Below are 26,300 nucleotides of genomic sequence, written 5' to 3'. Positions count from 1 at the left end.
TAATTAAGATCAGAGAAATGAACGAGTGGCTCAAAGACTGGTATGAGAGAAATGGGTTTCAATTTGTGGGGCATTGGCACCAGTACTGGGATAAGAGGGTGCTTTTCCATTTGGACGGGCTTCACTTGAACCATGCTGGGGCTAGAGTCCTGGCGAATCGAATAACTAGGGCTGTAGAGAGGGCTTTAAACTAAACAGTGTGGGGGGAGGGTCCAGATGAGCGGGAATTTAAAAAGTCAATGAGAAATGAGAAAACAATAGAGCAGGATAGAGATGGGGGAAATAATAACCAGAGTATGACAGGAAGGGACAGAGGCCTAGAAATTTGGTTGGCTTTGCGCCCAGTTTTCGCCCAAAGAGGGCTTTTGCGCCAATAGAGGAGTTCGCGCTGATATTCAGCGCTGCGGTAATGGCGGCGGTAGCCGGTAGCGCTGCGCCGGCACCGATGACGTCATCGGTGTGCGCAGTGCCCCGGTTCCGCCCCGATGCCGGCCCAAATCCCATATTCAGTTGCCGCCGCCTCCTCCGTGGCGGCCGCTACTTACATCCGGAGACCAGGGCCTTACTGCAGCCTTAGTGGGGCGCATAAAGGTGGAGGTGCGGCCGGCCGCTTTTCGGCGGCCGCCTGCCCGCACCTCCTTCCCCGGCCTCCTCCACCACCCCCCCGCGGCATTGCCGGCTGCTTTCCGCGAGCCCGGCACTTCTCCGTGGTGCCGGGCTCATTTGCCGGCACAATCCAGCAGCGATCTCCCCGTTGCAGGCACCTTCACCTTAAGAGAAGGAGGAGGCCTGCAGTACCGCAGCCTGCCGCACCGCATCGGGTGGCGCAGCGGCACCTACAGCGCTGAAATTCAGTTTCAGCGCCCCAAGCGGGGGTGGCCACACCCTGGAATAGCGCCCGGTTCCGACTTGGGGCGCAAAAACTGAATTTCTGACGGTCGCAAATGGCTCCCCGCCCAGCGCTAACTTTTGCGCGCAAACCAGCTGGCGGGCCCAAACTGAATTTCTAGGCCAGAATGTTTAAAAATAAGAGTGCAACAGAAAATGGGGCCAAAACAAGGAGAAATGGTAAAAAGACAAAGTTAAAAGCTCTATATCTGAATGCACACTGCATTCGTAACAAGATAGATGAGTTGATGGCACAAATAGATACAAATGGGTATGATCTGATCGCCATTACAGAGACGTGGTTGCAAGGTGACCAGGGCTGGGAACTGAATATTCCAGGGTATTTGACAATTTGGAAAGATAGACAGAAAGGAAAGGGAGATGGGGTGGCTTTGTTGGTAAAGGATGGGATCAGTGCAGTGGTGAGAAGTGATATTGGCTCAGAAGATCAAGATGTAGAATCGGTTTGGGTGGAGATAAACAATAATGAGCAGAAAAAGTCTCTGGTGGGCGTAGTCTACAGGCCCCCGAACAGTAGCAATACTGTTGGACAGAGTATAAATCAACAAATAATGGAGGCCTGTAAAAAAGGTACATAATAATCATGGGTGATTTTAATCTCCATATTGATTGGACAAATCAAATTAGCCATGGTAACCTTGAGGAGGAGTTCATAGAGTGTATCCCGGATGTTTTCCTAGAACAATATGTAATGGAACCAACCAGGGAGTAGGCTGGTACTGTGTAATGAGAAAGAATTAATAAATGATCTCATAGTAAAGAATTCTCTAGGAAAGAGTGATCATAATATGGTTGAATTTCAAATTCAGTTGGAGGGTGAGAAAGTTGTATCTTAAGCAAAGGCAATTACAATGGCATGAGGGCAGAACTGGCTGGACTGGAAAAATAAATTAAAAGGTAAGATAGTTGAAATGCAGTGGCGGACATTTAAGGAGATATTTTATAACTCTCAACAAAAATATATTCCAGTGAGAAAGAAAGATTTTAAGAGAAGGGAGCACTATCCGTGGCGAACTAAGGAAGTAAAAGATGGTATCAAATTGAAAACAAAGGCATACAATGTTGCCAAGATTGGTGGGAGGCCAGAGGATTGGGAAATTTTAAAAAACCATCAACGGATGACTAAAAAAATAATAAAGAGAGAGAAGATGAATTATGAGAGTAAACTGGCAAGAAATATTAAAACAGAAAGTAAGAGCTTCTACAGGTATATAAAACGGAAGAGAGTAGCTAAAGTAAACGTTGGTCCCTTAGAGGATGAGAATGGGGAATTAATAATGGGCAATGGGGAAATGGCAGAGACTCTGAACAAATATTTTGTATCGGTCTTCACGGTAAAAGACACTAACAACATCCCAATAATGGATAACCAAGGGACCACAGGGAACTAAAGACAATCACTATCACTAAGGAAATAGTACTTGGTAAGATAATGGGACTAAAAGACGACAAGTCCTCTGGACCAGATGGCCTGTATCCCAGGGTCTTAAAAGAAGTGGCTGCAGAGATAGTGGACGCATTGGTTGCAATATACCAAAATTCCCTGGACTCTGGAGAGATCCCAGCGGATTGGAAAACCGCAAATGTAACACCCCTATTTAAGAAAGGAGGGAGACAGAAAGCAGGAAACTATAAACCAGTTAGCCTAACATCTTTCGTTGGGAAAATGCTGGAGTCCTTCATTAAGGAAGCAGTAGCAGGGCATTTGGAAAATCATAATGCAGTCAAGCAGAATCAGCATGGTATTATGAAAGGGAAATCATGTTTAGCAAATTTGTTGGAGTTCTTTGAGGATGTAACAAGCCGAGTGGATAAGGGTGAGCCAGTAGATGTGGTGTATTTGGATTTCCAGAAGGCATTCGATAAGGTGCCACATAAAAGGTACTGCATAAGATAAGAGCTCATGGAGTTGGGGGTAATATATTAGCATGGATAGAGAACTGGCTAACTAACAGAAAGCAGAGAGTCAGGATAAATGGGTCATTTTCCGGTTGGCAAACTGTAACTAGTGGGGTGTCACAGGGATCGGTGCTGGGGCCTCAACTATTTACAATCTACATTAATGACTTGGATGAAGGGACCGAGTGTAATGTAGCCAAGTTTGCGGATGATACAAAGATGGGTGGGAAAGTAAGTTGTGCAGAGGACTCAAAGAACCTACAAATGGAGTTAGACAGGCTAAGTGAGTGGGCAAACATTTGGCAGATGGAGTATAAAGTGGAAAAGTGTGAGGTTATCCACTTTGGCAGGAAATATAAAAAAGCAAATTATTATTTAAATGGAGAGAGATTATAAAATGCTACAGTTCAGAGGGACCTGGGTGTCCTTGTGCATGAAACACAAAAAGTTAGCATGCAGGTACAGCAAGTAATGAAAAAGACAAATGGAATGTTGGCCTTTATTTCAAGGGGGTTGGAGTATAAAAGCAGGGAAGTCCTGCTGCAACTGTACAGTGTATTGGTGAGACCACACCTCGAGTACTGCATACAGTTTTGGTCTCCTTATTTAAGGAAGGATATACTTGCGTTGGAGGCAGTTCAGAGATGGTTCATTAGGTTAATTCCAGAGATGAGGGGGTTGACTTATGAAGAAAGGTTGGGCCTATACTCATTGGAATTTAGAAGAATGAGAGGTGATCTTATTGAAACATATAAGATACTGAGGAGGCTCGACAAGGGAGATGCAGAGAGGATGTTTCCCCTCGTGGGGAAATCTAGAACTTGGGGGCATAGATTCAGAATAAAGGGTCGACCTTTTAGAAATGAGATGAGAAGGAATTTCTTCTCAGCTGGTCGTAAATCTGTGGAATTCCATGCCCCAGAGAGCCATGGAGGCTGGGTCATTAAATACATTTATTGTGGAGATGGACAGATTTTTGCAAGATAAGGGAGTGAAGGGTTATCGGGAGCGGGTAGGGAAGTGGCTTTGAGCCCAAGATCAGCCATGATCTTATTGAATGACGGAGCAGGCTCGAGGGGCCAGGTGGCCTATTCCTGCTCCTATTTCTTATGTTCTTCAATTAAGCGAGGAGCAGTGTATTAGACAGCTCCGCATCACCAAGGTGGTGGTCACAGAACTCTGCCACCTCCTCCAAACAAACCTCCAGCCTCACTGCAGGATGACTTAAACCCCAGATCCCTTTTGCTCACCACACACCCATCATACAATCCCTGTTTCATGCCATATCACAGTGTCCTCCTGGGTGCAAAGGTGAAATGAGAGAGACCACAAAATATTGCAAACTTCATTAATACATTTATGCATAATCATATCACACATATCACATTCATTCTAATAACTAATGACCCTTGTGCCTGCCATAGTTGAATCTGTCATTTTGTGCAATGTGTGAGATGTGGGTGCGAGTGCTGGTAGGTAGAGGTTGTTGGTGGGTGAGTGCTGGGGGTGTAGTGCTTTAGGCAGTGTGTTAAGCTTGTGGTACAGATGGTGGTATGTAGCATTTGTTGAAGCATTCAATCACCCTGACCACCCGACTGAGGTGGATCTACCATGAGCACACCTGCTTCAGCCCCCCTGCTCCTTCTCCTTGTTGTGCTTCTCCTTGCTGAGGCAGCTGCACAGCCCCCAAAGCTGAGAATGAGGTTCTGCAGCATCAATGAGCCTCCCCTTTAAGTACTGGGAAGAGCCTGTGGCAATGATGAGTTGTGCTTAGACTGTACCCGATATTGGTCCACCCTTTGAATGTAACGACATTGGGCTAGACCTTTAAGAGTTGATTTGGCACCCCAATCATTTCTTTGAGCAGTGTGAATTAATTTTGCATGCAGTCTAAAGCACTAATTCTCAAACTTTTCTAAAGATACTGCCCATTCCTGGGCTATAATGAATTTCTAGCCGATAGATGGTTAAAGGTAGGAGTTCAGGTAGATAAAGCCTTAAAAAGAGCTGGGTTTTATGCATAAGTGCATTGAATGTAAAAGCAAGGGTGTGATGTTGAATTTATATCAGACATTGTTTAGGCCACAATTTGATTATTACCTTTACATTATAAATTCAGGTCTCATTTGCTGGTGACATTACTGTGAAATGTTTTTCCCTTACAAAACTATTAGTTCTTCATTATGATATAATTTCCATGAAATATATATTCAAAACATTTCCTAGTTAGTGACGATCTCATGTGTGGCATAATCAGTAATATAGCCTGTTTCACAATTTGTATGCTTATTTTTCTGTCATTATAAGATTTACAACAAATCATGGAATAACTACTTGCCATGGAATTGAACAATATCAATCATCTACAAGAATGCAGATGTCCTAATGACTCGTGCTCAAAGCTAGTTTTCATAAATTTGACAACTTCCAATTACCCCCTTCACAATTGTTTATCTCTCAATTTACAATGGAACCTAGAAATCTGCTTTTAGCAGGAAAGTTAACGTCAAAACATTGTACTTTAAACTTGATACTTCATCTGGAAGGAAATGATTGTGAACTTTTAAAGTTTCTTCAGTCAATAACCAGATTTATTTTGTTTTATTCTGCTTTTTGTGTGTGTGTTTGTGGGCTTTGTATTTGTGTGACTGTTATATGTGTGTTTTGAATAGGGGGTATGCAAGCACTTCCGGAACGTAAACATTGCAATAAAATAAATATTTTACAATCTCAGCATTTTTGCTCAATGTCCTGTTTACATGGAGGAAGTCTTGATGTGCCCTACATGGCACTGAGCTAGTTTCAGTTTACTTTACCAGTGTACTGATTAACCCCTTCGACAAGGGTTCCGTTCTCTGAAGGATATTAGTTGAACCCATTGGGTTTACGACAATCCGATAGCTTTCATGCTCATTTTTTGAATTTAGCTTCTCAACATGCTTTGGTAAGATTTGAACTCCTGACCTCTGGGTTGGAAGTTTAGTACCATAACCACCAGGCTACTGTACCTGTCATATTTGTCAGAAGAAACACCTTTATTTCTTGCCCTGTGGAAAGGACATTACAAGTGGAGAGGGCACTGAACTTTCACCATCTGGCTGGCTTCCTAAGAGCCCAGTGCAATATAGATGGAATCCATGTGGCCAACCAGGCTTTGCAAGTCAATGCTATAAGCTACATGAGCCCAAAGGGTTTGCACTCTGTTATATGACTTTGGAAATATGATTCTGCACCATAGTGGCTGTAATCCATGGAGGACCTGCGCGGGCTTATTGTGTCATTAGGCACTCCCAGTGAGGAGCAATGCTTGCAAGGAGCGCAGGTCGGGAAATCGTGGGCCCACAGCCCTCAATATTTTGTGCATTATGACAGAAAACTGATTTCCCAACTTGTGCTTCCTGTGAGTGTTGCTCCTTACTGGGAGCGCCTGATTATAGAATCAGTCCCAGAAAATGCCCGCATTTAAGAACATAAGAAGTAGGAGCAGGAGTAGGCCATACGGCCCCTCGGGCCTGCTCCGCCATTCAATAGGATCATGGCTGATCCGAATCTAGACTCACGTCCACTTCCCTGCCCTCTCCCCGTAACCCCTAATTCCCTTATCTGCTAGGAAACTGTCTATCTCCATTTTAAATGTATTTAATGTTGCAGCTTCCACAGCTCTCTGGGGTAGCAAATTCCATAGGTTTACTACCCTCTGAGTGAAGAAGTTTCTCCTCATCTCAGTTTTGAAAGGGCAGCCCCTTATTCTTAGATTATGCCCCCTAGTTCTAGTCTCACCCATCAGTGGAAACATCCTCCCCGCATCCACCCGATCAAGCCCCCTCACAATCTTATATGTTTCGATAAGATCGCCTCTCATTCTTCTGAACTCCAATGAGTAGAGTCCCAACCTACTCAACCTTTCCTCATACGTCAACCCCCTCATCTCCGGAATCAACCGAGTGAACCTTCTCTGAACCGCCTCGAGAGCAAGTATATCTTTTCTTAAATATGGAAACCAAAACTGCACGCAGTATTCCAGGTGTGGCCTCACCAATACCCTGTATAACTGCAGCAAGACTTCCCTGTTTTTATACTCCATCCCCCTTGCAATAAAAGCCAAGATTCCATTGGCCTTCCTGACCACCTGCTGCACCTGCATACTAACTTTTTGTGTTTCATGCACCAGGACCCCCAGATCCCTTTGTACTGTAGCACTTTGCAGTTTCTCTCCATTTAGATAATAACTTGCTCTTTGATTTTTTCTGCCAAAGTGCATAACCTCACACTTTCCAACATTATATTGCATCTGCCAAATCTCTGCCCACTCACTTAGCCTGTCTATGTCCTTTTGCAGGTTTTTTATGTCATCCTCACTCATTGCTTTCCCTCCCATCTTTGTATCGTCTGCAAACTTGGATATGTTGCACTCGGTCCCTTCCTCCAAATCGTTAATATAGATCGTTAATATATTTGTGGAAGAAGAAGGAACATCGGAGGGTATGATCCTCCAGGGTCCACAAACCCAGGCTGAGATGGTTCCACACTGGCTCCCACGCCACCCCATCCCCCGCCCTCCCTGTAGATTGGACCCCACCCCCAGAAGCCTAGCCAGAGGTCGGCTGGGTTGCCGATATTGCCGCCGGACTGCCCCAGAGTGCTCGGTTTCCAGTTGCGGCCCAATGCAAATAAGGCCCGTTCCTCATAATAGACTAGGCCTCCCGGTGAGACTACCAGGTGGCCGTCCGGCTCATTTCATCCGGACAGCCGCCCGGAAATCTCTCCAGAGGGGAAATCCACCCCGATGTCTCCTTAACACTTAAAATGACTTCTGACTACAGGTGAATTAGTCGTTAGTAATTGTCCCTTTTTTTTTCTGTTCCCACAGGTTGCATGTATGAAAAAGGTCCCAGACATTTTTATGATGACACCTGTGTAGTTCCTGAAAAGTTTGACAGTAAGTGAATCTCTTTTTTTTTTTACTTTACCGTGACATAAATAGGATTTATAGGCCGGAATCTTTACCTTGGAGTCGGTGTGGGTGCGAGCGGCCGGGTAGCGGGTCGCCACCCTGAAGATTTCAACAGTGCGTGCTGCACTGCGCGTTTAACTCCATTACTTCAATTGAAACAGTCATGCGGGTTTCCCGGAAAATTAAGTGGAGCGGGTTTGATTACATCACCGATGACTCATTTTCAGCACAGATATTTAAAGGAGCCTTGCACACATCCCAGTTGAAGGTTGTCGGAGAAAGCATAAAGTTGGTCGGGAGAGGTGGCTATGGTCTATATCGCAGAGATTTGTGAGGGTGCAAGCAAAGATGGAGTCACAGCGATGGAACGCTGCACCCGGGTTCTCAGATGTCACCCTGGAAGTCCTGGTCCAGGGAGTCAGAGCACGCAGGGAGGTCCTCTTCCCTGGCAGCGGCAGGAAAAGAGCAGCAGAGAAAGCAAGAGGGTATGGCTGGAGATTGCCCAAGAAGTGAGCAGTAGGGGTGTTGTCAGCCGCTCCTGGATTCAATGCCGAAGAGATTTAATGATCTCATGAGGTCAGGAAAGGTGAGTACAAGGCCACATTCGACTACATCCTGATGTGCGTGTCATGCCTACCCCATCACTCTACCTTCCAAAGCCTACTCATGTACATCACTCCTCACACCAACCTAGCTTGCAGATGCAGCTGTCCCTCACTGTCTATGCACCTACTCACATCCCCATCTGACGAACCACCACTGACACCACAGCCTAATGCAACTCTACAAAGTAACGCCACAGAAGGAGGCCATTTGGTAATGTCACGCTACTCCCTCATTCTCACCTTCTACAAATGTAACCCATACATCCCTTACACTTATTCCATCACTCTCACTCAAAGTTCTCTTTCCCTCCTTGCAGGAGAAGAGAGCCCAGAACAACAGGGAGAGGCAGAGAATCGGAGGTGGCCCTTCAATTTAAACATATAAATTTGACGCCTGCAGAGGAGGAGCCTTTCAAAATAACTGGAGTGAGTGAGCTGATGGCAGTAGGAGATGGCGAAAGGGGGACCTCCCAGCAACCTGGTGACAAAATTAAATATCCCACACGGCCTACAACAGTCAACCCATGGTGACTGATGTCAGCAGCCAGTGAAATATCATGTGCATAATGGTAACGTTACATATTCTAATAACAATTCTAATTCATGTCTTTACTCTCCCACTGGTCCATCAAGTGCCCCCCTCCCTCGATTGTCCAGCCGGAGGAGGAAGATGACTCCTCAGAGGAAGCTCCAGTCCCTGAGGGAGCACCGTCAGCAGCCCCAAGCACACCCAGCACCAGCGCAGATACGCACACGTCAGTGTGTCCTGCGAGATGTAGAATAGTGTTATCACCTCGTGTCGTACACATCACAAGTGAGCATCAGCAGATGGTGGAGACAGGGACAGCAGTGGAGAGTCCTCGCCAGAGGGCACAGGATGCTCCCGGCTCTGCTCAGCTGGTTGCAGATGCTGAGCCTCGGGCGCCATCCAGAAAGAGGGTGATCTTGGAGGAGCAGCAAAAAATGCGCGGGGCTCTGGCAGCTTTTCCAGCCGTGATGTGTGTGACTGTACAGAGAATGGAGGAGTCCATCTCCAACATCAGCATATCGCAGGCGATGGCGACAATGTGCTGTTTCATGGCCACCTGCACAGAGCAGCTAATGCGTCAGTCGAATGAGAACATGATTGCTGTGAACAACAGATTGCAGCTGCTCATTGCCCTCATCTCTAAGAGGGGTACCAACATAGACTTGGGCATTCATGGCCCCAATGCTGTGCAGCAAGGTGGTGTCCAGCTCATGAGAGGGTTGATAGTGAGAGGGTACATGGAAGTGTGGGCTCTGCTTAAAGTGCTCCCACTTCTCCCCTATTGCCGCACCTTTAGTCAGAGCCCCACATGCTTCCTCGGATCCCGATGGCCGAGTCTGCCCTTGCACAGTTGCAGGAGGAGCAGTCTTTGGCGGGGCCCTCACAGGCTCCAAAACTCAGAGGATGTCTGCCAAAAGTGCCTAAGCAGTCAGAGCAGGGAAGTGAGCAGCCTGCCTCTACCTCTGCTGAAGCTACAGGAAACATAGAAACATAGAAGATAGGAGCAGGAGTAGGCCATTCGGCCCCGTGAGCCTGCACTGCCATTCAATGAGATCATGGCTGATCATCCAATTTCAGTACCCTGTCCCTGCTTTCTCCCCATATCCCTTGATCCCTTTAGCCTTAAGAAATATATCCAACTCCTTCTTGAATATATTTAATGAATTGGCCTCCACTGCCTTCTGTGGTAGAGAATTCCACAGGTTCACCACTCTCTGGGTGAAGGAATTCCTCCTCATCTCTGTCCTAAATGGCTTACCCCTTATCTTTGACTGTGACCCCTGGTTCTAGACTCCCCGGCCATCGGGAACATCCTTCCTGCATCCAGTCTGTCCAGTCCTGTTAGAATTTTATAAGTTTCAATGAGATCCCCTCTCATTCTTCTAAACTCCAGCAAGTATAAGCCCAATCGACCCAATCTCTCCTCATACGTCATTCCTGCCATCCCAGGTATCAGTCTGGTGAATCTTCGCTGCACTCCCTCCATGGCAAGAACATCCTTCCTCAGATAAGGCGACCAAAACTGCATACAATACTCAAGGTGTGGTCTCACCAAGGCCCTGTACAACTGCACCAAGAACTCCTTGTTCTTGAGGAGGTGCACCTCATAGATGCACTCGGAAAAGAAAAAAAGACACAATCGTAGATGCACATGGGTGTTTGCCAAAATGTTAGTGTTAAGTTTCAGTTCTATTTATGATGCACATAAATTTATTTCTTTGCACTACTTTCCCGTCTTGAGGAGGTCCAGAAATGTATCATCTGCAAATACAATAGAAATATTTTAATAAATACACATCATATGATTTTAAGAGATGGAAACAATTTATTTTCTGATGCATTCTGCAGCTATATTCTGCTAGGCCATTTTCCTTGTTCTTTTACCCCACAAAACTGGCCTACAGAGAGTTAATCCTTCCAATGGTAAACTCCCATTGTTAGGTATGACTTTGATCAAAAGACATCAATTGTTAAATTTGGATTTGAAGTATCATTCATACACATCTGAGAAATGCTGTGTTATATTTTTCTCCCGGAGAGGGGTAGGGCTAGCTGGCAGTGGCAATATTTTTATCTTGGCAGTATTGCCACGCCAATACAACAATGTGTGATTATATTGCGCTTTTAACATAGAAAAATGCCCCCAGGCACCTCCCGAGGCTTAAGGAAAAATGGATGTCAAGCCAAAGAGAGATCAGGTGGGTTTGGACTAACGGCTAGATTTTAAGGATGATTTAAAGGAGGAGAGAGAGATGGAGGGGTGTAGTTCCAGAGCGTGGGACCTAGACGACTGAAAGCATAGCTGCCAGTGTTAGAACAAAAGGAGAAGGAAATACTCGAGATTTTGTTTAAGGGTGTTTCAGTGCTGTGGGAAGGGCGGAAACCTGATTGGTGGGATTCAAGTGACGTTGCGGTAGTGGTGGGTGTGGATCTGGGAGATGACAACACAGTGAAGGACCTTAGCGAAGAAAGGGAGGTTGGACATTGGTAGTAGCTGGTGAGACCAGAGGGGTCGAGAATTTTTTTTTTGAGGTGTAGGTAATGTTGGTAGGTTTCAAAGGGAGGGGACAGTGCTTCAGGAGAGGGAATTATATACAATACTATTCCCAAAATTAAAATTACTCTGGTAGAAAATAATTCTAGCAGGATGTGCTGTTGATAATCTTTGTGAATAGCATATTTAGTCTACAGGAGTGCTTCATTCCCTGTATAGAGCATCTACAAATGTAGATCCTATGTATCCATATGTGATTATAAACTGTCTATAGCAATATGGCCAAGATCCATCTATCTATCACACCTATCATTTCTCAAAGTGTCACAGTTGAAAGTGTCACACATGCAAAGTATATGTGACACTTGCAACTAATTGGCTCGAATATCACCTTCATAAAACAGCAACAAATCACAACTGAACAGCTTACCAATGAGGAGCAGCATCTTTTTATGAAACAAACTTTCTCAAGCTAAGCCTATTTACAGCACTTCCACACAGGGAGTAGTTGAACAGATACAAGTTAGGGGTTTAAAATTTCACTGGGGTTCTCTTGATCGTCTGCTGTTTCTCTGGGGTTTCTGTGGCTCTTCCGCCAAAGTTATGGTGGATGATTGGGAGAAGCCCTGTGGAAAGTAATGGTGCAGATTTCTGCTCTGGTCAGTTAGACTTTTAAAGGGACAGGCAAGGTTAAACCCAGCTCCACCTTAGAAATAGGGAGATTTCCTGAAGGTGGTCCCTTAATGTCCATAGAAGAGGCTATCAAGATGTAAATACTCCCCTACTTTTTATTATATATTACGGCCTAGAAATTTGCCTCCTTGGCGCCTCCTGTTATCACCACCGGGGGGGTGATAACGGGGCGCTAATAACTTACCGACCGGGCGTGGTGAAATGAACGACTCCCACTAACTTGGCCGAGAGCTATGTGGCAGTGGTAGCACATTGTGCCACAATCTCCTGCGCCCGGAGATCGTGACGTCATTGTCCTGTGCATCGCCCCAGTAGCGCCCTGGACCCGAACTTCGGTTCTGCCCCCTGCAGCATCGCTGGGCGAAAACACTGACAGCTGCAGGAGGCATTGTTCAGGAGGCCAGGTGCTTTGGGGGTGCAAGTTAAAAAGGGGATGTTGGTGCGGTAAGTGTAAAAATTGTTGCATTGCATTATTAAAATTTTTCCCATTTTTCTTCGGTTGCGATCGATCAGCCCGGCACTCTGCTGAAGTACATGGGGCTGATCGGGCCGGATCGCGGCTGCTGTCGTGGACCAGCTAACTGGTCCCAATGCAGAGCCTGCAGCGATGGCCCTTCCCTTTAAGGGAGGGAAGGAGCCTCTGATCTCGGCAGTGCTGCACGGGATATTGTGCAGCGCTGCACCACTACCACCTCGCCTGTGTCCTTTAGCACTCCAGGAAAGAAGTGGAGTGCTTGATTTAGCGCTCCACTTCCTTCCTGGAGTGCTAACACCGAATTTAGAGAAAGCTGAGAGTCACAAGCGCCTACCGCTAATTTTTCCAGCTTTCAAAAGTTAGCGAATGGGGCGCTCCTGAATTTCTCCGCCTACGTGTTCACAGTATAACGCTCCAGTCACTTAAAACACAATGGGGATCATTTTGAACTTTGCTCTTTTTTTTAACATTCGTTCATGGGATGTGGGCATCACTGGCAAGGCCAGCATTTATTGCCCATCTGTAATTGCCATTGAGAAGGTGTTGGTGAGGTGCCTTCTTGAACCGCTGCAATCCACGTGGTGAAGGTACTCCCACAGTGATGTTAGGGATGGAATTCCAGGATTTTGATCCAGCGACGATGAAGGAACGGCGATATACTTCCAAGTCAAGATGGTGTGTGACTTGGAGGGGAACTTGGAGGTGGTGGTGTTCCCATGCGCCTGCTGCCCTTGTCCTTCTAGGTGGAAGAGGTCGCGGGCTTGGGAGGTGCTGCCGAAGAAGCCTTGGCGAGTTGCTGCAGTGCATCTTGTAGATGGTACACACTGCAGCCACGGTACGCTGGTGGAGGGAGTGAATGTTTAAGGTGGTGGATGGGGTGCCAGTCAAGCGGGTTGCTTTGTCCTGTTGCGAATGGCAGTCAACAGTGAACTTCCCCATTTCTGACCTTATGTTGGAGGGAAGGTCATTGATGAAGCAGCTGAAGATGGTTGGGCCTAGGACACTGCCCTGAGGAACTCCTGCTGCGATGTCCTGGGGTTGTGATGATTGACTCCGACCACCACAACCATCTTCCTTTGTGCTAGGTATGACTCCAGCCAGTGAAGAGTTTTCCCCCGATTCCCATTGACTTCAGTTTTACTAGGGCTTCTTGATGCCACACTCAGTCAAATGCTGCCTTGATGTCAATGGCTGTCACTCTCACCTCACCTCTGGAATTCAGCTCCTTTGGCCATGTTTGGACCAAGGCTGTAATGAGGTCTGGAGCCGAGTGTAGTGTCCGAGGATCAATAATACTCAGACTGCAGGAGAACAATAAAACAGGTATTTACTAGAACAGAGGGTACTCTTTTATTTGGACCCAAAAAAAAACAATTCGACTGTAAATAAACAAAAGTTCAACTAAAGCTTAACAAATCAAATTAAAATTTGGTTTTCCGTGTTGATGATGCACTCCAGTCCCCGCGGCGCCCACCGGTCGCGGAAATACTCAAGCGCACCGGCGGACACCGCGTGCTCCATCTCCAGGACCACCCGGGCGCGAACATGGCCGCGGAAGAGATGCAGGCAATCCGGCTGGACGACCCCCTCGACCGCCCGCTGCCTGGACCAATTGATGGCTCTTTTAGCCAGGCCCAGGAGCAGGCCCACAAGGAGGTCCTCCAACCCGTCCGCTCCCCTCCGCACCGGGTGACCGTAGATCAAGAGCGTGGGACTGAAGTGCAACCAAAAATCGAGGAGCAGCCCCTTCAAGTAGTGAAAGAGGGGCTGCAACCTCTCACAATCCATATAAACGTGAAACACGGACTCCTCCAGGCCGCAAAAAATGCAGGCGGCCTGGGAGTCCGTGAACCTACTTAAAACCTTATTGCACGGGACCGCTCCGTGCAACACCCTCCAGGCAAGTCCCCGATGGAACAAGGGAGGACTCCCTCATAGAGAGCCCTCCATTGGGGACCTCCGCTACCGCCGGTCGGCAAAACGCCACGCCAAGGCGTGTCCGGACGGTAGACGAAGATGGCAAAGTGGAGAGTGTGCAGGAGCAGCCCGTACAGGAAACCCCTCCGCGCGGAATGAAAAGGCACGGAGGGTATTTCCTCGAGACGGCTCAAGTTGTGAGGCGCCGGTTCCCGAGGGGAGTTTCGGGGCCGGGCGCCGATGAGGAATTCCGTCCGAACGGGGGTAAGCTCGGACGGGATCGCCCCACGTGCTTGAGCCGCCTCGATACACCTAGTGGAGTCGGGGCCCAGTGCCGCTTTTACCGATTCGATGGTTTCGACCGCGAGCTGGACGTTGGCCCAGGACAGGCGCCGCGCCAGCTCCTCCGGCGCCAGCCAGCCCGCTCCTCCGCCATCGAGCAGGTCCCCGACTCTGGTCACCTTGCCAGCCACAGCCCTACCCTCCGCCAGCCGCCCGAACCAGTGTTCGTGGAGGTGCGGATTCCTGAGCAGCGGCTCCCGAAGGAGAGCCGCCGCTCCTGACGGGGGAGAGCTCCGCCTGGAAGCGACGTAGTTCCAAACCCATAGTAGTTCCTGGTAGAAGACAGGCAGCTCCCGCAGGCCGGCACGCCTGCTGCCCACTTTCGCAAACAGGAGCTGCATGTCGTAATTGAGGCCATGCAGCTGGCGGAAGAAAAACGTCGCCAGCGCACACCATCTCGGAGGATTCTCGACGTACAGGTATCTCTGCAGCGTCTGAAGACGGAAAGTCGCAGCCTGGGTGCGAAGGCACACCAGCGCCTGACCGCCCTCCCTAAGCGGGAGACACAGAACCGCGGCAGAGACCCAGTGCTTCCTTTTGTCCCAGAAGAAGTCGATGAGCTTCTTCTGAATCTTGGCGACAAACGCAGGGGGAGGGATCAAAGTGACCAACCGGTACCACAACATGGCGGCCACCAGCTGGTTTATGACCAGCGCTCGACCCCTGTAGGACAACACTCGGAGCAGTCCTGTCCAGCGTCCTAGGCGAGCGGTGACTTTGGCCTCCAGCTCTTGCCAGTTCGCCGGCCAAGCGTCCTCGGCAGGGCTAAGGTAGACTCCCAAATAGAGGAGGTGCGTGGTGCTCCAGGCGAAAGGCCTGAACTCCTCCGGCAGGGAGTCCACCCGCCACTGACCCACCAGGAGTCCGGAACATTTCTCCCAGTTGATCTTGGCGGAGGATGCGTCCGAGTAAATCTGCTGGCATTCCCGCATCCTCCGCAAGTCAGCGGGATCCGTGACCGTGAGGAGCACGTCATCGGCGTAAGCCGAGAGGACCACCTCCACGCCCGGCCCTTGCAGAGCCAGTCCCGTCAACCTCTTCCGCAAGAGGCGCAGGAAAGGCTCCACGCAAATGGCATATAACTGACCGGACATGGGGCATCCCTGACGCACCCCCCTCCCGAAGCGGCGCCGTCAAGGACCCGTTAACTTTAATCAGACACTCCGCGGCGGCGTACAGAAGTCGGATCCGGGCGACGAAATGCGTCCCGAACCCGAATGCGCGCAGAGTCCCGAGGAGGTACTCGTGATCCACCCTGTCGAACGCCTTCTCCTGATCCAGGGAAAGGAAGGCGACCGACAGACCAGCCCTCTGGGAGTGGTGGACCAGGTCCCGGACCAGATGGATGTTATCGTGGATGGTCCGGCCCGGGACCGTGTAGGACTGGTCGGGGTGGATCATGTGGGCCAGCACGGTGCCAAGGCGAGCAGACATGGCCCTGGCAAAGATTTTATAGTCCGTGCTGAGGAGGGAGACCGGGCGCCAGTTCTTAAGGAGGCGGAGATCGCCCTTCTTAGGCAGCAGGACAATGACCGCCCTGCGCCAAGAGAGGGGCATCTCCCCGGTCGCCAAACTTTCCCCCAGGACCCGCGCGTAGTCGCCCCCCAAGACGTCCCAGAACGCCCTGTGGAACTCCACGGTCAGCCCGTCCAGCCCCGGGGACTTTCCCCTAGAGAGCTGGCGGAGGGCGCCGGTCAGCTCCGCCAGACTTAGCGGAGCGTCCAATTTTTCGGCGCCCTCCGGGCCAACCTTCGTCAGGTCCTCCCACAAAACTCTGCGCGCATCCTCGCTGGACGGATCCGGAGAGAACAGAGCCCCGTAATAGGCGCGGGTCTCCGCGCTGATTCCCTCCGGATCCGAGACCAGAGATCCGTCGTCGGCCAGCAGCCCCAAGAGCTGCTTACGGACCCCCCGTCTTTTTTCCAGCGAGTAGAAGAAGGGGGAGCCGCGGTCCAGGTCCCGCAGGAGCTGGATCCGCGACCTCACGTACGCGCCTCGGGACCCGACGAGCTGCAGGTCCTTCAGCGCGCCCTTCTTCTCTTCGTACACCTTCCGCAGGGCCGGGTCCTCGACGACCTGACCGAGACGGGACTCCAGGTCGAGCACCTCCTTCTCCAACCGCCCGACCCGGGCCTCCCGCCTCTTGGTCGACCCCTTCGCGTACTCCTGACAGAAGAGACGGATGTGAGCCTTGCCCACATCCCACCATAGCCTCAAGGAGGGGAAGCCCCCCTGCTTCCTTCTCCAGTCGGCCCAGAATCGACGAAACGAATCCCGGAACCGTGCGTCCTCCAGCAGCAGGTTGTTAAAATGCCAGTACACGGACCCCCCCCGCGCGCGCAGCGGAGCGAGCTCCGCCCACACCAGGTGGTGGTCCGTGCACGGCACCGGCCGCATGGAAGCTGCCGGAACGCAGGAGACGTACGCCCGGGAAATGTAGAGGCGGTCGATTCTGGACCTTCCTCCCCCAGACCTCACGCTAGTGAAGGCGCTGGAGTCGGGGTGGAGATTTCGCCAGACGTCCACCAAGTCGAAGGACCCAACCAGGTCCCTCAACTTCTCCATCGCCGCCGGGCTTCGCGGGGGACCCGAACGGTCCCTCGCCTCGAGGGTGCAGTTAAAATCCCCCCCGAGGATGACGCACTCGCCCACGTCGATGGAGCCCAAGAGAGCGGACACTTCTTCGAAGAAGCGCACTTGCTGCGCACTGGTCTGAGGGGCGTACACGTTCACTAGATGGAGCGGCACGCCCCCCAGGCGAACAGTGACATGGAGCAAGCGGCCCGGCACGTGCTCCTTGACCCCCAAGATCTCCGGCTGAAAATGCGGGGCCAGCAAGATAGCCACCCCGCTGGAATTGTTGGAGAGGTGACTCATGCTGACCCCTCCTTGCCACTCCAGGAGCCACGTGGCTTCGTCTCCCGGAACGGTGTGGGTTTCTTGCAGGAAGCACACCGCATACTTCCCGTCCCGAAGGACCGAGAAGTTATTGAATCTGCGGCGCGCCTCCCTGCTGCCGTTGATGTTGAGGCTGGCTATGGTTATCTTCATGTCAGAAGCATAGTGCAACCTCTACCTACACCTAACGGGGGGAGGAAGCGCAGCCGCTGGTTCGCCGCCACTTCCTCAGCAGCCCAGTGAGAAACGTTGTGAGCCGACGCAGCTCGAGCGGGTTCACACCCTCGTCCGCGCCCAAGATCTTAACGGCGGCGCGGACGGAATCGATGAGCAGCGCCAGCTCCGACCACCTGTCGAGGGCCAGCCGGACCTTATTGCGCTGACCCAGGCACGTGGCCATAAAATCCCGGAGTTGCCTTACGGAAATGAGGGGAGACTCGGCAAGGGGCACGAGGTCATCCATCGCCACGTCGGCGCTGGAGTCCGAATCGTCCTCCGTGCCCATCACCGAGTCCCCATCCTCCTCCAGGGGGTCGTCACCAGCGGCCGACCCGTCCGCCGCGCAGTGCGAAGCGAACGACTCGGCCGCGCCAGCCAGCCCCGCCTCCGCCCGGATCCCACCCCCAGGATCGGCGGCAGAGGATTTCTCCCTGGGCTCCTCTAGGGGTGCCGGGCCAGAAGACGGCGGCGGTTCAGAGCTCCCCTCCGTCTCAGACGCCGGAACGACCGGAGAAACCGGGGAGAGAACAATTTCCAGCTCCTCCAGTACGTCCGGCACCAGAGACGCAGCCAGGGGGCCATCCTCCTCCCCGCCACCAACCTCCGACCCAGCGGACGGGGGGTTTTGAATTAAAAGCTCTACCAGGACGAGCATCCCCTGGGAGACGTCCGGGTCGCATTGGGCGAGCTCATTATCCTCGAGCTCGCCCGACCCAGCCCCCAGGCTGCCCGACCCGGCGAGGGGTAACGACACCGATAAAAGGTCAACTTCAATTACTGCCGCGGGTTGTTCCGCAACCCCCCCCACGGGCAGGGTCTCATCCCCATCCCCGGGAGGCACGTGCTGGACAGACACATCTGCCTCAGCCTCCCGAGGGACAGGCGACCCCTGCCGATCGCTGGTGATGACGACAGCGCTGGGGGGGCGGGGGGGCGCAGTACCCGCGGCGGGCGACGACTCCCCCTGCTCGGAGGGACCTTCCTCCTCCCGGTCCTCCTCCTCATCCAGGGGGTCGCGCCTTCTTTTTAGCACGGAGGGAGCGAGGGAGACCTCCATGTCTGCAAAGGCCTCCTCCTCGACTCCCTCCGGCGGAGCAGGTTTGTCGGGTTCCTCGGGCACGAGCCCGGCCGCAGGTATTGGCATTACCGCTGCGGCGGTTGCGGCCACAGGCTCGGGCACGGGGCCCCTCCCGCTCATATCTGCCCTGATCAACTCCGCGAGGAGCGCGGGTGTAAGGGGCTCAAGGGGCAAGGGCTCACCATCCACGGGGGGGCCTGCCCCAAGGTGCTTCTTTTTTCCCCGCGCCTTCTTTCCGGCCGGACATGCTCCCTCCCCCCCGCCGGAGGCCTTGGTGGCATCGGCCCCCGACGTCAACCGCGCATCAGACGTACTTGATGCGCGGGCAGATCCGGGGGGAAGGGCGGCGGCGGCGGCGCCAGCCTCGGCCGCACGAGATGATCCGGCGGCCTTGGAGGCAGGGCAGTTCCTCCTGATGTGCCCCACCTCCCTGCAGGCATGGCACCTCACACCGTCCGACGTCCAAAAGGCGCGGTAGGCGGTCCCCTCGTGGAGGACGACGAACGCCCCTTCAGTGTCCTCCTCCCGCGCCAGCTGGATAAACAGCTGGCGCCGGAAGGAGAAGACGTGGCGAAGGCTGGCCTCCCGGAAGCCGAGCGGGATGGGCGTGATCCCCGACCTCACCTCCCCAAGTTGTCGCAAATGGGGAAGGAGGAGCTCACCAGGAACATAGGGCGGGACGTTGGAAATAATGATCCTCTGCGCGGTGGCCTCGAGAGGATCCACCGGCAGGAAGGTCCCGCCCACGGTGAGCCCCTTGGCGACAGCCAGGGACACCGCCCGCTCCGACCCCAGGAAGAACACAGCTTTCCCATACATTTTCGAGGCTGCGACGATGGCTGAGGGGCCGACAACCCCAGCCATGGCCTTGACGCAGGCCTCGATGGTCATAGTGGGGTGAGTGTAGCTCTTCACCCCAAGCTTTTTTGTTATTAATCGAAAAGGTGACGGGGCAGCAGGAACAGCGGGAGCAGCTGTGGCTGTGGCTACCACTCTCGCATAGGTCCCGGCTGGCCCCGCCACCGGCGAAGATGCAGTCGCCATTCTGGGGTGCTTTTTTTAAGGGCTACACTCACCCCAAGTCACAGGCCTGAAGGTGTTAATGGCCTCGGTGTATATATATATATATTTTTTGTCCTCTATTGAGCAGAGGGAGCTGATTAAAATGAGGACACACCTCTCTCCTTATTGATTTAAATTGGGAGAGGAGCCCTCGCCCCTCTGCTCAATTGGCAATTAATAAAATAGATGAAACTAAGGTGCCTTAGAAAGACAGGCAGAGAGAGACAAAGAGAGAGAGAGAGAGGTGGGGGGGTGGGAAGGAGGGAGGCCGCAAAGGGCAGTGTTGCCACTCAGGATGGTGGGTGGGTGTAGGCAGGGTTGCACTCTCCGATGGAAAAAGTCTTTGGTGATGGTGGTCTTCTGGCAGGGGGAGAAGACGTCTTCACCTGGAAAAGCTGGAGAAGCCCAGGCTTAGTCCTGCAACAGGTCTTAACGATGTAATTAAATTAAATTAAGGACTTCACCTTGGGCAGCTCCAAGCTCTCCCAGGGCAGGCAATAGAAGGGATGCTAATTAGTGGTGTGTGTGGCCTAGCTTTTAACAAGAGCACACACACACACTACACCCCTTGATGATCCGGCCTTGCTTCTTCTTTTCTCCCCCCACCTAAAATACAAAGTCTTGGGAGAGTGCCCCAAATAACACCCACCTGTAGATGTTCCGGATGAAGTTTTCTTCCCTCCTTTCAAGCAGTTGGTTTCTCTCCCCTCTCTCCCTCTCCTGAAGTGGAGGCCAATTTGGGGAGGCAGTGATAGAAAGGCCTCTCCCCTGGTTGATGTTGATGTAGGCCTCCTTTCTCCTTCTCCTCCTCTGTCCTCTCTCTCCAGGCACCTCAGTTGATGTAATGATGGTGGAGTTGGTGGTGGTGGTCCAACGTTCTCCTCCTCTTCCTGGTCAGGGGACCACCACTTTAATCCACTCTCCAAAGTCTGGCTGCTCCCTCTGCTCGTGCTTGTAGCTGAACAGAGGGTACTCTTTTATTTGGACCCAAAAAAAAAACCAATTCGACTGTAAATAAACAAAAGTTCAACTAAAGCTTAACAAATCAAATTAAAATTTGGTTTTCCGTGTTGATGATGCACTCCAGTCCCCGCGGCGCCCACCGGTCGCGGAAATACTCAAGCGCACCGGCGGACACCGCGTGCTCCATCTCCAGGGCCACCCGGGCGCGAACATGGCCGCGGAAGAGATGCAGGCAATCCGGCTGGACGACCCCCTCGACCGCCCGCTGCCTGGACCAATTGATGGCTCTTTTAGCCAGGCCCAGGAGCAGGCCCACAAGGAGGTCCTCCAACCTGTCCGCTCCCCTCCGCACCGGGTGACCGTAGATCAAGAGCGTGGGACTGAAGTGCAACCAAAAATCGAGGAGCAGCCCCTTCAAGTAGTGAAAGAGGGGCTGCAACCTCTCACAATCCATATAAACGTGAAACACGGACTCCTCCAGGCCGCAAAAAATGCAGGCGGCCTGGGAGTCCGTGAACCTACTTAAAACCTTATTGCACGGGACCGCTCCGTGCAACACCCTCCAGGCCAAGTCCCCGATGGAACAAGGGAGGACTCCCGCATAGAGAGCCCTCCATTGGGGACCTCCGCTACCGCCGGTCGGCAAAACGCCACGCCAAGGCGTGTCCGGACGGTAGACGAAGATGGCAAAGTGGAGAGTGTGCAGGAGCAGCCCGTACAGGAAACCCCTCCGCGCGGAATGAAAAGGCACGGAGGGTATTTCCTCGAGACGGCTCAAGTTGTGAGGCGCCGGTTCCCGAGGGGAGTTTCGGGGCCGGGCGCCGATGAGGAATTCCGTCCGAACGGGGGTAAGCTCGGACGGGATCGCCCCACGTGCTTGAGCCGCCTCGATACACCTAGTGGAGTCGGGGCCCAGTGCCGCTTTTACCGATTCGATGGTTTCGACCGCGAGCTGGACGTTGGCCCAGGACAGGCGCCGCGCCAGCTCCTCTGGCGCCATCCAGCCCGCTCCTCCGCCATCGAGCAGGTCCCCGACTCTGGTCACCTTGCCAGCCACAGCCCTACCCTCCGCCAGCCGCCCGAACCCGTGTTCGTGGAGGTGCGGATTCCTGAGCAGCGGCTCCCGAAGGAGAGCCGCCGCTCCTGACGGGGGAGAGCTCCGCCTGGAAGCGACGTAGTTCCAAACCCATAGTAGTTCCTGGTAGAAGACAGGCAGCTCCCGCAGGCCGGCACGCCTGCTGCCCACTTTCGCAAACAGGAGCTGCGTGTCGTAATTGAGGCCATGCAGCTGGCGGAAGAAAAACGTCGCCAGCGCACACCATCTCGGAGGATTCTCGACGTACAGGTATCTCTGCAGCGTCTGAAGACGGAAAGTCGCAGCCTGGGTGCGAAGGCACACCAGCGCCTGACCGCCCTCCCTAAGCGGGAGACACAGAACCGCGGCAGAGACCCAGTGCTTCCTTTTGTCCCAGAAGAAGTCGATGAGCTTCTTCTGAATCTTGGCGACAAACGCAGGGGGAGGGATCAAAGTGACCAACCGGTACCACAACATGGCGGCCACCAGCTGGTTTATGACTAGCGCTCGACCCCTGTAGGACAACACTCGGAGCAGTCCTGTCCAGCGTCCTAGGCGAGCGGTGACTTTGGCCTCCAGCTCTTGCCAGTTCGCCGGCCAAGCGTCCTCGGCAGGGCTAAGGTAGACTCCCAAATAGAGGAGGTGCGTGGTGCTCCAGGCGAAAGGCCTGAACTCCTCCGGCAGGGAGTCCACCCGCCACTGACCCACCAGGAGTCCGGAACATTTCTCCCAGTTGATCTTGGCGGAGGATGCGTCCGAGTAAATCTGCTGGCATTCCCGCATCCTCCGCAAGTCAGCGGGATCCGTGACCGTGAGGAGCACGTCATCGGCGTAAGCCGAGAGGACCACCTCCACGCCCGGCCCTTGCAGAGCCAGTCCCGTCAACCTCTTCCGCAAGAGGCGCAGGAAAGGCTCCACGCAAATGGCATATAACTGACCGGACATGGGGCATCCCTGACGCACCCCCCTCCCGAAGCGAAGGGGCGCCGTCAAGGACCCGTTAACTTTAATCAGACACTCCGCGGCGGTGTACAGAAGTCGGATCCGGGCGACGAAATGCGTCCCGAACCCGAATGCGCGCAGAGTCCCGAAGAGATACTCGTGATCCACCCTGTCGAACGCCTTCTCCTGATCCAGGGAAAGGAAGGCGACCGACAGACCAGCCCTCTGGGAGTGGTGGACCAGGTCCCGGACCAGATGGATGTTATCGTGGATGGTCCGGCCCGGGACCGTGTAGGACTGGTCGGGGTGGATCATGTGGGCCAGCACGGTGCCAAGGCGAGCAGACATGGCCCTGGCAAAGATTTTATAGTCCGTGCTGAGGAGGGAGACCGGGCGCCAGTTCTTAAGGAGGCGGAGATCGCCCTTCTTAGGCAGCAGGACAATGACCGCCCTGCGCCAAGAGAGGGGCATCTCCCCGGTCGCCAAACTTTCCCCCAGGACCCGCGCGTAGTCGCCCCCCAAGACGTCCCAGAACGCCCTGTGGAACTCCACGGTCAGCCCGTCCAGCCCCGGGGACTTTCCCCTAGAGAGCTGGCGGAGGGCGCCGGTCAGCTCCGCCAGACTTAGCGGAGCGTCCAATTTTTCGGCGCCCTCCGGGCCAACCTTCGTCAGGTCCTCCCACAAAACTCTGCGCGCATCCTCGCTGGACGGATCCGGAGAGAACAGAGCCCCGTAATAGGCGCGGGTCTCCGCGTTGATTCCCTCCGGATCCGAGACCAGAGATCCGTCGTCGGCCAGCAGCCCCAAGAGCTGCTTACGGACCCCCCGTCTTTTTTCCAGCGAGTAGAAGAAGGGGGAGCCGCGGTCCAGGTCCCGCAGGAGCTGGATCCGCGACCTCACGTACGCGCCTCGGGACCCGACGAGCTGCAGGTCCTTCAGCGCGCCCTTCTTCTCTTCGTACACCTTCCGCAGGGCCGGGTCCTCGACGACCTGACCGAGACGGGACTCCAGGTCGAGCACCTCCTTCTCCAACCGCCCGACCCGGGCCTCCCGCCTCTTGGTCGACCCCTTCGCGTACTCCTGACAGAAGAGACGGATGTGAGCCTTGCCCACATCCCACCATAGCCTCAAGGAGGGGAAGCCCCCCTGCTTCCTTCTCCAGTCGGCCCAGAATCGACGAAACGAATCCCGGAACCGTGCGTCCTCCAGCAGCAGGTTGTTAAAATGCCAGTACACGGACCCCCCCCGCGTGCGCAGCGGAGCGAGCTCCGCCCACACCAGGTGGTGGTCCGTGCACGGCACCGGCCGCATGGAAGCTGCCGGAACGCAGGAGACGAACGCCCGGGAAATGTAGAGGCGGTCGATTCTGGACCTTCCTCCCCCAGACCTCACGCTAGTGAAGGCGCTGGAGTCGGGGTGGAGATTTCGCCAGACGTCCACCAAGTCGAAGGACCCAACCAGGTCCCTCAACTTCTCCATCGCCGCCGGGCTTCGCGGGGGACCCGAACGGTCCCTCGCCTCGAGGGTGCAGTTAAAATCCCCCCCGAGGATGACGCACTCGCCCACGTCGATGGAGCCCAAGAGAGCGGACACTTCTTCGAAGAAGCGCACTTGCTGCGCACTGGTCTGAGGGGCGTACACGTTCACTAGATGGAGCGGCACGCCCCCCAGGCGAACAGTGACATGGAGCAAGCGGCCCGGCACGTGCTCCTTGACCCCCAAGATCGCCGGCTGAAAATGCGGGGCCAGCAAGATAGCCACCCCGCTGGAATTGTTGGAGAGGTGACTCATGCTGACCCCTCCTTGCCACTCCAGGAGCCACGTGGCTTCGTCTCCCGGAACGGTGTGGGTTTCTTGCAGGAAGCACACCGCATACTTCCCGTCCCGAAGGACCGAGAAGTTATTGAATCTGCGGCGCGCCTCCCTGCTGCCGTTGATGTTGAGGCTGGCTATGGTTATCTTCATGTCAGAAGCATAGTGCAACCTCTACCTACACCTAACGGGGCGAGGAAGCGCAGCCGCTGGTCAGCCGCCACTTCCTCAGCAGCCCAGTGAGAAACGTTGTGAGCCGACGCAGCTCGAGCGGGTTCACACCCTCATCCGCGCCCAAGATCTTAACGGCGGCGCGGACGGAATCGATGAGCAGCGCCAGCTCCGACCACCTGTCGAGGGCCAGCCGGACCTTATTGCGCTGACCCAGGCACGTGGCCATAAAATCCCGGAGTTCCCTTACGGAAATGAGGGGAGACTCGGCAAGGGGCACGAGGTCATCCATCGCCACGTCGGCGCTGGAGTCCGAATCATCCTCCGTGCCCATCACCGAGTCCCCATCCTCCTCCAGGGGGTCGTCACCAGCGGCCGACCCGTCCGCCGCGCAGTGCGAAGCGAACGACTCGGCCGCGCCAGCCAGCCCCGCCTCCGCCCGGATCCCACCCCCAGGATCGGCGGCAGAGGATTTCTCCCTGGGCTCCTCTAGGGGTGCCGGGCCAGAAGACGGCGGCGGTTCAGAGCTCCCCTCCGCCTCAGACGCCGGAACGACCGGAGAAACCGGGGAGAGAACAATTTCCAGCTCCTCCAGTACGTCCGGCACCAGAGACGCAGCCAGGGGGCCATCCTCCTCCCCGCCACCAACCTCCGACCCAGCGGACGGGGGGTTTTGAATTAAAAGCTCCACCAGGACGAGCATCCCCTGGGAGACGTCCGGGTCGCATTGGGCGAGCTCATTATCCTCGAGCTCGCCCGACCCAGCCCCCAGGCTGCCCGACCCGGCGAGGGGTAACGACACCGATAAAAGGTCAACTTCAATTACTGCCGCGGGTTGTTCCGCAACCCCCCCCACGGGCAGGGTCTCATCCCCATCCCCGGGAGGCACGTGCTGGACAGACACATCTGCCTCAGCCTCCCGAGGGACAGGCGACCCCTGCCGATCGCTGGTGATGACGACAGCGCTGGGGGGGCGGGGGGGCGCAGTACCCGCGGCGGGCGACGACTCCCCCTGCTCGGAGGGACCTTCCTCCTCCCGGTCCTCCTCCTCATCCAGGGGGTCGCGCCTTCTTTTTAGCACGGAGGGAGCGAGGGAGACCTCCATGTCTGCAAAGGCCTCCTCCTCGACTCCCTCCGGCGGAGCAGGTTTGTCGGGTTCCTCGGGCCCGAGCCCGGCCGCAGGTATTGGCATTACCGCTGCGGCGGTTGCGGCCACAGGCTCGGGCACGGGGCCCCTCCCGCTCACATCTGCCCTGATCAACT

General features: G+C 53.8%; 1 protein-coding gene across 2 annotated transcripts in view; it reads left to right on the top strand.

Annotated features, from left to right (window-relative positions):
• The window catches only part of etv1 (ETS variant transcription factor 1), a 186,729-nt gene that overhangs the window by 117,035 nt on the left and 43,394 nt on the right, over positions 1-26,300 (top strand). For both annotated transcript variants that reach the window (XM_085988389.1, XM_085988390.1), the window contains one exon: positions 7,679-7,747. In XM_085988389.1, the coding sequence (XP_085844515.1) occupies positions 7,679-7,747 (69 nt within the window). The remainder of the gene's footprint in view (positions 1-7,678; positions 7,748-26,300) is intronic.

The sequence above is a fragment of the Somniosus microcephalus genome, chromosome 5, assembly GCF_052327205.1.
Source record: "Somniosus microcephalus isolate GS21.2 chromosome 5, FLI_Smic_1.0, whole genome shotgun sequence".
NCBI lineage: Eukaryota > Metazoa > Chordata > Chondrichthyes > Squaliformes > Somniosidae > Somniosus > Somniosus microcephalus.
Note: the sequence above shows the minus strand (reverse complement) of the source record. Positions and strands in the feature narration are given on the sequence as shown.